The sequence below is a fragment of the Polypterus senegalus genome, chromosome 9, assembly GCF_016835505.1.
Source record: "Polypterus senegalus isolate Bchr_013 chromosome 9, ASM1683550v1, whole genome shotgun sequence".
Lineage (NCBI taxonomy): Eukaryota > Metazoa > Chordata > Cladistia > Polypteriformes > Polypteridae > Polypterus > Polypterus senegalus.
In genome coordinates, this window is record NC_053162.1 from 88,262,609 (window position 1) to 88,274,284 (window position 11,676).

The 11,676-nt window shown below is 39.4% G+C and overlaps 1 protein-coding gene across 1 annotated transcript in view; it reads left to right on the top strand.

The window, feature by feature from the left end:
- The window catches only part of terfa (telomeric repeat binding factor a), a 58,444-nt gene extending 47,019 nt beyond the window's left edge, over positions 1-11,425 (top strand). Inside the window, exons 10-11 of the mRNA XM_039763413.1 lie at positions 1,571-1,626; positions 11,093-11,425. Coding sequence (XP_039619347.1) covers positions 1,571-1,626; positions 11,093-11,257 — 221 coding nt within the window. The 3' untranslated portion in view covers positions 11,258-11,425. The remainder of the gene's footprint in view (positions 1-1,570; positions 1,627-11,092) is intronic.
- The last annotated feature ends 251 nt before the right edge of the window (positions 11,426-11,676 follow it).

Consider the following 11,676-nt stretch of genomic DNA (forward strand, 5'->3'; position numbering starts at 1 on the left):
GTTCCTTTAACAGTTTTAATGATAGAGGATCTTTATTAAAGGAAGAGGAATAGATGAGTTTAACTTGATCACTGTAAAATGTGTAAGCTGATTTTAGCTAGATAACTGTAAAATATGGAACTAAGTCTTTTACCATTAGGCATTTCTGTAGGTTTTGATGCATAGTTTTTAATGTGATGTTTATTCTAATATTGGCATGGTTATCCTGAAAGAAACTGAGAAAGGCCTATTATAGAATGTTAATATCAAGTTTACTCTATTGTTTTGAAGAGGTCTCTCATGTCATCCATGTTCATTTTGACAAAGAACTGAATGAATAAGTTGTAGGAATCGTTTTTTAGTAGTGAATGCAGGTTAACAGCATATCCTAAAATATACAGACAATGGGTAAGTCATGGGCAGGGTAAATGTACTCATTAAATGATAGATAAGGCAGGGTTATGAATGCAAGCAAGAAACTTAAAGACTTGCATTTTATAAACTGGATGATGATCTGTAGTACAATTAGTATAATTATAATGGTGAGTATTTTCACTTGTCCAATATAGCAAAAGCTCCTATGATGCTCTTAGATATTGATGAAAAAGGGTTCTTCTCACCCAGGAAGTGTATATTAAAAATACTGATATGTTTTATCAGTATTTACAGCTACAATAGCAAGGAAACAAGCAAAATCTCTAATTATGTGATCTATAAATATCAAAGTGCTACAAGGTTGAGAAGAAAGTAAAGTATCCTTTTTGACACTGAATAGATTTACTATTTTAATGGTTACATTTTTAAGATTCATATTTGGTTAGAAATAACAACAAAAGAAGAAATGCCAAACTTATCACAAAAGTACCAAAATATAATCAAGTTTTGGGTGTATCAAATATTTTATGTTTTCATACAACCTCATAGAGCTTCAGAAAAATAGGATGTGCTCCACTGGGTTTATAGAAAAACCACTATAGCTTCATATTGTTCACATAATTAGCAAATACTGATCTCCATTAACAAGTTATTTAACCTGTGATTAGAGTAAACATAGTGCTATAACACTTTGAAATACAAGATAATAATGCCCTTTCATAGACATCTGTTGTGAAAATGCTGTTAAATGTTACAACTCTCAAATGTGGTGGCAGAAGCAGTATTTACTGAAATCCTTTAATATAATTTTCTCAAGTGTAAAAAATGTAAAAGTTGCTAGTATCATGCTTGTATTACTGTTGAATTAGAGGTAACCTATGATTATCCACATGAAGTAAATGAGGCATTCCTCCAGAATTAAACTAACCTACTCTTTTTTTACTTGATTATAATTTCAAAAAATGTTTTATTAAAATGCTGCAAATTTAGAAGAATTTGATCAAGCAGAACCATGTCTAAGAAATTAATATTTGTAGTGGGTTTTATTGTGGTCCTATCAGCCTGAACATTAAATCCATTCAAATTACCAGTTACTGAACAAGACTTTGTACAACTTCGCTCCTAGGTGAATTTTATGTTAATATTATTTGTTCATTTGGTATTGTATTTTCTGAATCAAGTCTCTGATTATCTACATATGTATTTTTTCTTTTAGCTAACAACCGTTTAGGCTCTGATACAGACAGTATCTATGGTCATGGATCTAGAAAGGTAATACATATTATTCTTTATTTCCTTTTTCAACGTAAAGACCTTGCAAAGTTCCTATGTGTACAGTTGTATTATGCTTGTACTAAGTAACAAATCATAAACTTACACTATTGTGTTGATTTGCCATCCTTCCTGTGAAGACATATTAGCACTGTATTTTTGCATAACAGTAACCTCAGTACAGAAATGCTTTCAAGTCTGTTCTCTATAAAGGAACATACTACAAGAGGATACACTGTAGTGCAAATTTCCATCTGTTTATTCTGACCTTCTAAGCAATCTCTCAAATTAGCCACTGTTTAATAGAAAAATATTTAAGTAGTCCTGTACATATTTATAAAACAAACATTTATGGAACATAATTGCACAGTTTTTAACATTGTGGGTTCCTAGTTGTTTTCGCAATTTAGTTCACTTCAGAAATTAGGTAATTCTGTATCATCACCTCCATGGTAAATATTCATTGTTCTTTTCTTCGTGAGGCTTCATATTGGCAACATGACAGTTATGTTTCATCAGGCCACCCTATCTCAGAAACTTTTGGCTTCTCCTAATGAACTCCCAGGTGTTCCTGGACTTCTTAAGAGGTGCAAAATCTCCTGCACTTAGTGGTCCTATCTAGTAATCGTCTGTTAGTGGTTGATGCCATGTAAACATCCAGTGAGAGGTTATGAGAATCATTCTGCATTCATGTTCAAATGTTCTTAACTAGCTCCTGTTGATCAAGAGAAGCAGTCAACTCATCACAGCAGCTGATCTTGGTAAACACATGGAGAAACCCCATTTTGATTGCTTGTATGCAAATTCTCTTCCTTTTTATCATCACTGAAAGCATTATACCAATGAGGGCTTTGTTCCTACTTCACAGCCATACAATATTTGTAAAACAGATTTTAGTGAACGGATGTCTTGGTCAAACTTGCAATCATATCTACCCTCAAACGTAAAAGGTGGGGGCATTTAACCTTGTGGTGTTATGGGTCCACAGTTCTTCCAGCAAAGGCCGTTTCAGTTTTAAATAAATAATCACCGCACTCGCGGCGGCTTATTGAAGGGGCGTAGTGGTCGTAGCAAGCCACGGGGTGATCTGCGGTGTGGACGTTTCTCATCTAGTGCACAGGTAAGGGATGCCCACATCCGTGATTGTTCCTGTGGCTAATGTGCTGCAGCTGCTATGGACCCCTTTTAATATAAAAGAAGTGCGAGTCAGTTGGAGGAGGGAATCAGAAAAATGAAAAGAGAAGGAGACGGAGGTTACAGGAAGCGAGAGAGCAAGTCGGTGCGGTAGGAAGCGAGCGAGCGCTCATAGGCAGCTGAGCAGACCGCCTGGGTGTTAGGCCGACACTCAGGGCGTAGTAGTTGTTGTCGCTCCCTTAGAATTTGTTGTTGGAAGTACGGGAGTGACTGGGAGACGGGTGACTCCGCATGGAGTCACGGATAGCAGTGGGAGTCAGGATTTGGGATGTGGTGTCCTCCACGTGAGAAGAATTCCCAAGTCGCGGTTTGGAGGGAGCGGAACCAAAGCCAGGGATCGGGACGCCACCAGATCGGTAGTGGAGAGAAGGTCAGCTGCAGGTAGAGTGGCTCCCCTGTTGCGAAGCCTGGACAGGGAGAAGCAGGGGAGTCACCCGTTAAAAGAAGACACCGGGCTTGTTATTGATTTTAAAGACTGTTTTCCTGATGAACGTTTTAACCTCGATGTTTTAAGAACACTCTTTCTATTTATTGTTTTTAAACCTCCACGTTTGTTTTTATTGGATTATTTATTTGAACAGTTTTGAAAGCAGTGCACTATTTAATTGAACACTGTTTTTGTTTTGATATTTTTAATAAAAGAATTTTGCACCTTTTTGAACCATCCCCTTGCTCAATTGTTATTGCCTCCACTGTCTAGCTCATCTCGGTTATAACTATCGACGGTGTTGGGTTTAAGGGCTCCTGAACAGCGCTGGGAGCGTGGAGCCGAACCCATATTGTCACAAACTTCCTTGAAACAGGTACTCAATTGTTAAGTGTATGAAGAAGCTACCCTTTTTCAGGTGGTGCTACTTCTTAATCCAGCCTCATTTCAACCAGTTTACAGGCTGTTTAAATATGTGCTAGTAATCACAGCCTGATGAGACTAAAAGGGAAACCAATAAAGATGCAACTTTTAACTTCTGCAGCTTGTTACTTGGCCCACTTGAGTAAAAATAAGGAAAACAGTAAAATTAGGAATAATAAATTCCAGAATTCCCAGTTTCTTCAAGAAAGTGTCCCAAATGAGACAGGATTGAACCAGTTGGTTTTCACTAACATGCTAAGCAACATCTGCCTGCCGGGAAGAAAGAGGACTGATCACTTAATACCTATGAATTAAATACAAAAAGTATTTAATGCCTAAAATTATTTTTGTTTATCTTTAAATATTGAATCAATAGACTAAATATCATGGGGTAAGTTTAATGATTGTGTCTTTGTACAGACAAGCACCATCTTTTGCACTCTTTATAGTACTGGAACCATACACTTTCTAGGTTTACTAGATACAGGTGTATTAATATGTGTTTTTTGTAAGGTTTCCATTTATATTTTTATTTCACACCACTGCAGTTGGGTCCCAATCCAGGTGGTTAGTTATGTGGTGGGTACAGCAACCCAACCTCTCTATATACATATTTGTTTGTATGGGCAGCATGGTAGTAAAATGTTTAGCCATTCCACCTTGTGGATCCAACAACCTGGGCTGATATTCCATATCTTACCAGTGTCTTTGTGTAAAATCTACGGTATATGTTCTCCCTGTGTCTGTATTGGTCTTTTTCAGATACTCCAGTTCTTCCCCTACGCCCCCAATATGTACATATTAGGTTAAGCAGTGTTTCTAAATTGACACTGCATGATTCTGAGTGTGTGCATGTGGATGGCATCATGGTGATACTGGCACTATGTCCAGGTTGATTCCTACTTTGTACCCAGTGATACAGATGTAGTCTCCAGCCCCCATCAACCTTGGATGGTGTTAAATATACTTAAGAGTGTTATCTCTTTTATTCCTCTAAATGCATCTCATATAACTCATATTTTTCACAAAGTTAAGATGCTTCTTGTTGTGTGCCTTTTTCTAATTTTTGTTTGTTTAGCATGTTCTAAAGCCATTGCAAATTAGTGACTGGTAGAGAGTTCTTCCGTTTAAGCAAAATTAGGTTTCACACTAGCAGTGTAATAAAGGCATGCTGGTCTATAAATAACAGTTTCCTATATGGGATAGCTTGTAGCAAGTAATCAAAGGTGTGTTTCTATTCCAAAGACTTTGGATTGTGGCGTAAATGTAGACAAACAATGGAATTCAATCTATGGACTGTCACAAAATAAATTTCCAAAGAACACTGTGGTCCTAAGTTTAAATAGTCCTGCAATATGTACAGTTTTAAATTCTATTAATCTGTGTCAACTTTAAATCAAGAAGGAATATTTTCCTTTCAGTGCATCTTTCTCTTTATCTGAAAATGTAAACATGAGATCTTCATTCTATCCTGTTTTTTTTTTTTTTAAAAGAGTTTGTTGAAATGTGCACACTGATTTTAGAATGATGCTTTATCGTCCAAGTTTTTATAACATTTTTGTATTCACTACCTAATAAACTGCTATTGTCTGAGTTAGTACGTCACATTCCTTTGAGCTTTTGGCCATTTTTGCTTTGGTGATGCGATCGACAAAGGAAGTGCTAGGCAAGACAGACTGAGACATATGAGGAGGCACACTGAGAGTTGCCTTCAAAGGCAGCAAGTATTCACAAGAATACAAATGATGTTTTCGCAGTAGGTAGTGGGGGCCCATGTAACATTAATTGTAGTCAAAAAGTTGAAAGGAAGCAATAAAGGTCCCTGGAAATGACAAAGTAATGAAAAAGAGTAGTATCTTGAGTGTTGAGGATACAAAATCCCTACACATTCTTGATATTTTAAAAAGATACATAAGTTATATTGGTAATGAGTAATATGTGACTGAATTAAAAACGCAGTTCACATCACTGGCTAAAATCAATTGTTGGTAGACATTTTAGGAAGAGAATAAAGATGAAGCTAAACTTGTTGACTCTGTTAAATTTACTAGAATTAGCAGAGTTTCATGTGGTTTAACAGGTATGACTAGTCTAGTAGACTTTGGAATTGGCAGTCCTCTGATGAAATGGTGAATCTCAGTGCACAGTCATATCATTTCTGTCCTTTACTCTTGGATATCATATATTTTAGGTAATATAGTAGCATGCTTTCTCATTATTTTAATGTGTTTACAGAAAAATTTTGGTGGAACTGGAAGAAAATGTTCTGACTCGTCATTTTTCCCAGATTCCCAGTGTGAGCCTATTGTTCTTGAATCTTAGTATAATAGTAATGCAGATTGATATTGTGACATGAGTTATCCCCATAATATTTTTATCTCTTTGCCTTTTTCTGTTTGTATTTACAGTATTCCTGCTGGCTTATTAATTATATTTAGTTTATTTTTATTAAGCATACTTGGTGTGCCCAGTGCACTGTACAGTAACCACAAATGCAATGAAAAACATCCATCCATTATCCAACCCGCTATATCGTAACTACAGGGGGTCTGCTGGAGCCAATCCCAGCCAACATAAGGCGCAAGGCAGGAAACAAACCCCAGGCAGGGAGCCAGCCCACCATGTACAGTATAACAGGAAACCTTGTGTAAAATATACACTCACCTAAAGGATTATTAGGAACACCATACTAATATGGTGTTTGACCCCCTTTCGCCTTCAGAACTGCCTTAATTCTACGTGGCATTGATTCAACAAGGTGCTGAAAGCATTCTTTAGAAATGTTGGCCCATATTGATAGGATATCATCTTGCAGTTGATGGAGATTTGTGGGATGCACATCCAGGGCACGAAGCTCCCGTTCCACCACATCCCAAAGATGCTCTATTGGGTTGAGATCTGGTGACTGTGGGGGCTATTTTAGTACATTGAACTCATTGTCATGTTCAAGAAACCAATTTGAAATGATTCGAGCTTTGTGACATGGTGCATTATCCTGCTGGAAGTAGCCATCAGTGGATGGGTACATGGTGGTCATGAAGGGATGGACATGGTCAGAAACAATGCTCAGGTAGCCTGTGGCATTTAAATGATGCCCAATTGGCACTAAGGGGCCTAAAGTGTGCCAAGAAAACATCCCCCACACCATTACACCACCAACAACAGCCTGCACAGTGGTAACAAGGCATGATGGATCCATGTTCTCATTCTGTTTATGCCAAATTCTGACTTTTGAATGTCTCAACAGAAATTGAGACTCATCAGACCAGGCAACATTTTTCCAGTCTTCAACTGTCCAATTTTGGTGAGCTCGTGCAAATTGTAGCCTCTTTTACCTTTTCGTAGTGGAGATGAGTGGTACCCGGTGGAGTCTTCTGCTGTTGTAGCCTATCCGCCTCAAGGTTGTGCATGTTGTGGCTTTACAAATGCTTTGCTGCATACCTTGGTTGTAACAAGTGGTTATTTCAGTCAAAGTTGCTCTTCTATCAGCTTGAATCAGTCGGCCCAGTCTCCTCTGACCTCTAGCATCAACAAGGCATTTTCGCCCACAGGACTGCCGCATACTGGATGTTTTTCCCTTTTCACACCATTCTTTGTAAATCCTAGAAATGGTTGTGCGTGAAAATCCTAGTAACTGAGCAGATTGTGAAATACTCGACCGGCCCGTCTGGCACCAACAACCATGCCACGCTCAAAATTGCTTAAATCACCCTTCTTTACCATTCTGACATTCAGTTTGGAGTTCAGGAGATTGTCTTGACCAGGACCACACTCCTAAATGCATTGAAGCAACTGCCATATGATTGGTTGATTAGATAATTGCATTAATGAGAAATATATATATAAACAGTGGTGTCTGGTAATATTTCAGAAAGGGGAAGCACATGTTAGGCCTAGGCTACATCATAAAATTTGTCAATTATTACAACATGTTATTTATATGTAAAGTCCAGCCACCCTGAAGAGAAAACTCATTTCGGCTGCTTTTATCCGCGATCTTGCTCTTTCGGTCACTACCCAAAGCTCGTATCCATAGGTGAGGGTAGGAATGTAGATCCACTGGTAAATCGACAGCCTCGCCTTTTGGCTCAGCTCTCTCTTCACCACAACAGACCGTTGCAGAGCCCACATTACTGTGGATGCCGTACCAATCCGTCTGTCAACCTCCCACTCCATTCTTCCCTCACTCGTGAACAAGACCCCAAGATACTTGAACTCCTCCACATGAGGCAGTAATGTGTTCCCAACCCGGAGAGAGCATTCCACCCTTTTCCGGCTGAGAACCATGGCCTCAGATTTAGAGGTCCTGACTCTCATCCCCGCCGCCTCACACTCAGCTGCGAACCACTCCAGTGAGAGCTGGAGGTCACTGTCCGATGAAGCCAGCAGAGACGAGATTCTGAGGTCCCCTGAACCGGACCTCCTCCACTCCTTGGCTGTGCCTAGATATTCTGTCCATATAACTTATGAACAGAATCCGTGACAAAGGGCAGCCCTGGCAGAGTCTAACCTCAACAGGAAACGAGTCCGACTTATTACCAGCAATGCGGACCAAGCTCCTGCTCCTCCTGTACAGGGACTGAATGGCTCGTAATAACGAGCCTTGTACCCCTGTACTCTTGGAGCACACCCCACAGGATGCTTCGAGGGACACGGTCAAATGCCTTCTCCAAATCCACAAAACACATGTGGACTGGTTGGGCAAACTCCCATGCCCCCTCCAGGATCCTGGCCAGGGTGTAGAGCTGGTCCAGTGTTCCACGGCCGGGATAGAATCCGCATTGTTCCTCTTGAATCCAAAATTCGACCATCGACCAAACTCTCTTCTTCAGCACACTTGAATAGACCTTCCCAGGTAGGCTGAGGAGTGTGATTCCCCCTATAGTTGGAGCACATCCTCCGGTCACCCTTCTTAAAAAGGGAGACCACCATCCCAGTTTGCCAATCCAGAGTCACTGCCCCCGATGTCCATGCAATGTTGCATAGACGTGTCAACCAGGACAATCTCACAAAATCCAGAGCCTTGAGGGACCCAGGGTGAATCTTGTCCACACCAGGGGCCACGCCGCCTTTTTAACTACCTCGGCGACATCAGCTCCTGTTATGATCTGCCCGCCCACCAGAGTCCTCCAGCTCTGCTTCCTCTAAGGAAGACATGCTGGTGGGATTGAGAAGATCCTCAAAGTATTTCTTCCATCGTCAATGACGTTTGAAGTCAGCAGAGTCCCATCCTCACTGTACACAGAGTTGGTGGAGCACCGCTTTCCCCTCCTGAGGCGCCTGATGGTTTGCCAGAACTTTTTCGGTGCCGACCGAAAGTAATTTTCCATGGCTTCCCCAAACTCCTCCCATGCCCGTGTTTTTGCCTCTGCAACAGCCGATGCTGCTACACACTTGGCCCGCCGGTACCCCTCAACTGCCTCTGGAGTCCCACTGGTCAACCAGACCCCATAGGACTCTTTCTTCAGCTTGACGGACTCTTGAACCTCAGGTGTCCACCAACGGGTTCGTGGATTGCTGCCATGAGAGGCACCGACAACCTTGCAGCCACAGCTCCTTTCTGCTGCTTCGACAATGGAGGCTCGGAACATGGCCCATTCAGACTCAATGTCCTTTGCCTCCCTTGGAATAAGATTGGAGTTCTACCGGAGGTGGCAGTTAAAGATCTTTCTGATCAGTTCCTCCGCCATACGTTCCCAGTAGACCCTCATTATATGTTTGGGTCTGCATGGTCTGTCCGGTAGCCTCTCCCGCCATCTGATCCAGTTTATCACCAGGTGGTAATCAGTTGACAGCTCAGCCCCTCTCTTCACCCAAATGTCCAAGAAATAAGGTCGCAGATCTTTTTGTGGACCGGTTGAAGAACACGGCTTAAACAGTTTTGTTATGGCTATACGACTTGACTCGTGTTGAGCAGGAGAAGCTCATCTCGTTTCCTGCTGATGTAGCTCCAGTTGTTGCCAATGAAGACGATGGCATGTTTATCTGAGGTATTGCATTGTCCAAGTCCATGTCTTTAAAAAACACCAAGAAATCACACAGCTTACCCCTGTTGCTCTGCAATTCACAATTTGAATATAGAACTTGGATTTTAGATCTTGGTCTCCCTGAATCAAATAAAAAAACTTTTCAGGACACTTTGGAATGCCTCCTCATCAAATTTCCCTGGATTGATTAGTTTTAGGAATTACATACTTTCTAAATTTAAAAAATGCTGAGAAATCTGTTCCATAAGATTGTCTAGGATGACCATGTCCATATTTCTGTAATGCTCCTGGGGATCCTGCAATTGTGATGGATGTCTGATGTAAGACTTTCCGCTTTTGATTAAACAGCTTTGAAATCCTCCTCTGACCTCTTCTACTTTGCAAAAGCAAGGAGACATTCGGTTCCTTCTTTGCAGTAAAGAACATCCATAACCCTTGGCTGCACAATGTCAAAAACCGCATCAGTTTCTGAAAAGATGTTTTCATATGTGTTCAACATGAAACAAACTCAAAATCCTCCTGTGTCCTTAAGAAGCCTTTGGCAGCATTGAGTGTGATCTCATCTTGGGCATTGATCTGCCCTGCTGTTTAATTCTGGGTCTCTTCTCATAAGGAAGGCTTAGCCATAACCATGTCAACAACATTAGCACTGTCTGTCATTATGCACAGCTAGCTGGCTGGCTAGTTCTTCATTCCCATGTAAATAAAACAGTACATACAAATTTTATTTGTGACATTTTCACTACCTCTTCTTTGTGAAAGTGATTTCTGAATGTTTTTGCGATAAATTCAATTTGTAATATCACCATGGAACTTCACTTATCTGTTTTTTTTTTTTTTTCTCACTCAACACATTAGTGATACAGATATTCGTGGAATAAGAATTTATACATTAGAATTAAATTACTGAAAATACTTAGTTTCTGAGTCTAAATTAAACATTTTTAAACTTTTTTTCTTGTATATTTAGTACTAATCCTTTTGTAATATTTGGTAGTCTACATAAGATCTCACAGTTATGCATGTTGTGGCAAGTTATTTTTTGTCTTTATCAAGGTAAGCAGCTCAACGGTCAAACACTCTTTTGAATAAATGATTATTAATGCCAAAACTCAAGCAACATAATCTTCATCAATCTTGATAACTGTTGAATAAATCTGTATTGTACTTTAAAATTAAAATATTCTTTCCTTAGCAACAAGCCACTTTTCCTTTTTTAACCAGCATATATTTTTGGTAGCTGCAGAAAAAAAATATGTCAACCATCTGTGTGGGTCTGAGTAACCATTTTAGATATAGGGTTTCCAGTATTGATATTCAACTTATTTATATGTGTCTACCTTTATATGTGTGTGTGATTTGTACTTCTAGATAGAAAGTGGTGCACTTGTCTATGTGAATATTCAACATACTGAAACTCATTGTCTCGTTTTAGCACAAATGGACAGTGGAGGAAACTGAATGGATTAAGCAAGGAGTGTCAAAGTTTGGGGAAGGCAATTGGAAGACCATTATGATTAACTTTCCCTTTGAAGGACGGACAGCAGTTTCAATCAAAGATCGTTGGAGAACAATGAAGAAACTTAAAATAGTTGATTAGGATATAAAACCATCTGCTGTATAATAGTTTGTCATTACATAAATTCAATTTTCAGACAGTATTTATTATTTTTAGCTTGGCTTATCTTTCTTAATGTTCTGTGTTTCAGGTACTTGTATTTTTTGAAAGTTAATTATTATGTACCATTAAAGGCACAGTTCACTTTTATCATGCATGGTGTTCTTCTTTATTTGATGTATTGTAAATATCTATTGTGATACAGAAAATATATCTGAAATGTGCATTAATCACAACTGTTATTTCTATATTGACTTTTTTAATTTTAATGTGTTAAACTAATGCATTAATTTATTTATTGAGAGTTTCTTAGATTAAAACCCCATAGAGTATGATCACCTCTGTAGCTGAATACTGTACATACTTCACAAAGATAAGCCACCCTCATGAAATCTAAAATG